Source organism: Prunus persica, chromosome G1 (genome assembly GCF_000346465.2).
Source record: "Prunus persica cultivar Lovell chromosome G1, Prunus_persica_NCBIv2, whole genome shotgun sequence".
NCBI lineage: Eukaryota > Viridiplantae > Streptophyta > Magnoliopsida > Rosales > Rosaceae > Prunus > Prunus persica.
This window is the reverse complement of record NC_034009.1, coordinates 30,632,574-30,636,156: the sequence shown is the minus strand read 5'-3', so window position 1 is coordinate 30,636,156 and position 3,583 is coordinate 30,632,574. Positions and strand designations below refer to the sequence as shown.

The following is a 3,583-nucleotide window of genomic DNA, read 5'->3' as shown; positions in this document are numbered from 1 at the left end:
CAAAATTTTGAAATAAAGTGAGTCCACAAGGGTGTCCCTCAAATAATTATTTGAGAGATCTTCCAAAAATAAGGTTAAAACTTACTCTGTAAGTCCTCAAAGAGGCATTGATATACCTTGGCCCTGGGATGGGATAGCCTTCCCTTCCCCTAAACTTTTAAAATTAACGAACACGGTACTTCAAAGAGGCCTTAATAAAATTAACGAACACGGTACTTCAAAAAAGCACTAAAATTACAATCATTAATTCAATGGTCAAATAATTTTGGATTCAAGTGTTTTGTTGCAGAGATGATATTTGAAGGAATATCTAAAAGATGGAAGGTTCAAAATTTTGAAATAAAGTGAGTCCACAAGGGTGTCCCTCAAATAATTATTTGAGAGATCTTCCAAAAATAAGGTTAAAACTTACTCTGTAAGTCCTGAAAGAGGCCTTGATATACCTTGGCCCTGGAATGGGATAGCCTTCCCTTTCCCTAAACTTTTAAATAGCAACAAATATATATTTATATATATTATCTTTTTTCTTTCTTGATGTGTAAATTGTAATTCAATTATAATGTGAAGCTTAATTATAAAGTTTGTATTCAAATACGATCATGCATCCCAAAATTATGCATTGTTGAGTGCTCTACTATTTTCATTCCCTTTTCCTTTCCTAGACTAGTGAGAGTATTTTTGCTTATCACTTTAATTTAAGATGTACTCTCACTATTTGACATGTGTCCATGAACATAACTATAATTCCATAAATATATATATCTTGAATTAAAGTGATAAGCAAAAATATTTACCCCTGCTAACCGTTTGATTTTTCAAACTCATTACTGCTTCTTGTTGGTTGACAAAACAAAAGAATGAGGGAGAATTGCCTTTGACTTTGACCTTTGAATTCTGCAATACTCAAAAGGGTAGTTGCGTATCATAAAGTGTTATTGAATGAGTAATTTTTGGGTGTTTCGGGTACACCACGTGGCTGGTATACTATCTAATAGACGGAAGACATATGGAGTATTTGCAATGCAGCCCGCCACATGTTATAAAAAGAAATGTAGTAAGTTAAACAATAATTCCACATGTCTTATGTTTATTAGATGGTACACCAACCACGTGGTGTACCCGGAACATATAAAAATTTCTCCTATTGAAGATAGATGTGGACATTTTTTCTTTCTCAAAAAAAAAAAAAAAAAAACATTTCATCAGACATCGACTTTGACTTTCTTGAATCATGTCTTTAACAAAACCAGTCGCTTTGTATAAAAACTTCCAAGTTGATCCATAATCAACTTGTGAAGAGAGACAGAGTCACAAAACTCCAACACGGAGCAGAAAATTTTGACCTACTCGTATCCTTTGACTAACAGGGAACCACCAATACAGATCTCAGATTTCCTTATAAGCATCGTGCTCCAAACTTTGGATAAAATAGAACAGGATTAACACATTCTTGAAGATAATATCTCAAGTTCAAGTTCACAGTTATTCTGCAAATTTGTTGCAAATACCATGAGGACGGAAAAATCAAAAACTGCATCAACTATTCTCTACTCTCTTCTGATTTTTCTAACTTTCATCAAAGCTGAAGCAAGAAATTACAAACAAGTATGTTCCTCTTCTTCTTGCGGAGAAATAAACAACATCAGCTACCCTTTTCGCCTAAGGGGTGATCCATCAGGCTGCGGTGACCCCGATTATGAACTCTCTTGCGTGAACAACAAAACCATCTTAGAAATATTTCCAGGGAAATACTATGTGAAGAATATTTCATATGAGGATCAAGTACTCCGTTTGGTTGATGTCAACTTTGCCAATGCCAATAGAAGCTGCAGCCTTCCATCTGGCTTTGTTGAAAATACGGATGGGTTTGTCACAGACTTTCGATTCAAGGGAGTTGTGGACAGCCTTGGCAGTCGTTTTCGGTTTGTCAAGTGCTCCAGAAACATCAGCAGCCTGCAGGAAGCTGCTAATCATACGACAGTTCCATGTTTGACAAGAAATGGGAGTTACGTCTATGCAGTTTATGACGGCGACTACTCGTACTATAATCCTCAGCCATCATGCTCGGTTGTTTCATTGGCTCCTGTAGATCTTCTTCACGACATTAATTATAAGTTCCCTTCTTATGAAGCCGTCATGGAACTTTTGGAGGCAGGATTTGTTGTTGGATGGTCGCTTGAGTGCAGGGATTGCTCTTTGGCTGGTAAATCATGCGTAGTAAAATCATGGGATAAGCCACTCACGTATATATGTGAAAGAGGTCAGTATGCATGCCCAACTTTATGATCAAAACTTATGTCCTCTGATTATCATTTTTTAATAACATTTGTTTTAATGTTTGATACTGTTTTTCTGCAAGTTCAGAGAACAAAGAACTCACAAGGAGTCAAGGAAACTTAATAATCGCGGGAATCGTTGTGGGAGGTATTATATTTGTGTATACACATTGACTATGTTGTTTTAGTTTCGTGCGATTTTCGATTTCACTGGAAGTTGTGACTAATAGAAATTTTTCTCTGCATTTTCAGGTCTAATTGCTCTACTGGTTATAATTGGTATATTGGTGTTCTTTGTTCGCAAGTGTCGCACAAGACGAAACGCATCTAGTAGCACGGAGAAGAATTGACGCCAACAATCAGCAATTCTTGAACTTGGCTTCTATTCTTCACCCTCTACAGCTTAAATGTGTAATGCTCCATGATGTGACACCAAAAAGAATTGTGTAGATCAAAATTTGATTTATTTATATTTGTTCGTTTTTTATTATATTTATTTATGTATAATGCAATAATAATGTGAATCATCAAAAAGTCTGTTTCCTAGTGTCACTGAAAACTATATTGTAAACGTCCTGTTTTGAGATTTCATTGGTTATTTCGTTCTTTGATCAGCATTCCATGAGGCTTCATCACCTTGTCCTTTGGTTTTCTTCAAAAGTTGCTCAATAGAATATGCTGAAAGCTCCCTGAAGGTGCAATCAAGCATTCTTCTTAACTAGAAAAGATCTTTATAACGTATTCTAAGGTTAACCCGTATATAGTTAAATACAAAAATTGAAAATTAAATAAAATATTTTTGTTGTTGTTGCTACTCGTTAGTGAAAGGGCAAAATACCATTCAAGAGGCTTTCTTGTATTTACTCACTCTTCTAATCTAACTTGGTACTAGTTATTCTTCTGCAGCACAACATGACAAGGAAAGAACTATTTATTGCTTCAGTTATTCTCTCTTCTGTGGTGATCTATCAATCCATCAATGAAGTTGAAGCCAGAATTCTTGAGCAAGTTTGTCCTTCTTCTTCATGTGGAGATATCCAAAACATCAGCTTCCCTTTTCACCTAAAGGGTGATCCAGTAGGCTGCGGCTATCCGGCCTATGAACTTTCTTGTGTGAACAACAAAACCATCTTGGAATACGATCCAGGAACATACTATGTCAAGAACATTTCCTATAATGAACGTTCAATCCATCTCACTGATACAAATTTTGCCAATTGAAGCTGCAGCCTTCCATCTGGATTGATAGATTCAGTGGATGAGTTAACCGACGATTTTCCTTATAGGCCACTAGGGCATCTCTCATA

The 3,583-nt window shown here is 35.9% G+C and overlaps 1 protein-coding gene across 1 annotated transcript; it reads left to right on the top strand.

Moving 5' to 3' along the window:
• Positions 1,413 to 3,002, top strand: LOC18792429. Its single transcript, XM_020555741.1, has 3 exons — positions 1,413 to 2,260; positions 2,365 to 2,424; positions 2,529 to 3,002. The coding sequence occupies exons 1-3, from the start codon at positions 1,510 to 1,512 to the stop codon at positions 2,624 to 2,626; spliced, it is 909 nt and encodes a 302-aa protein (XP_020411330.1). The 5' UTR covers positions 1,413 to 1,509; the 3' UTR covers positions 2,627 to 3,002.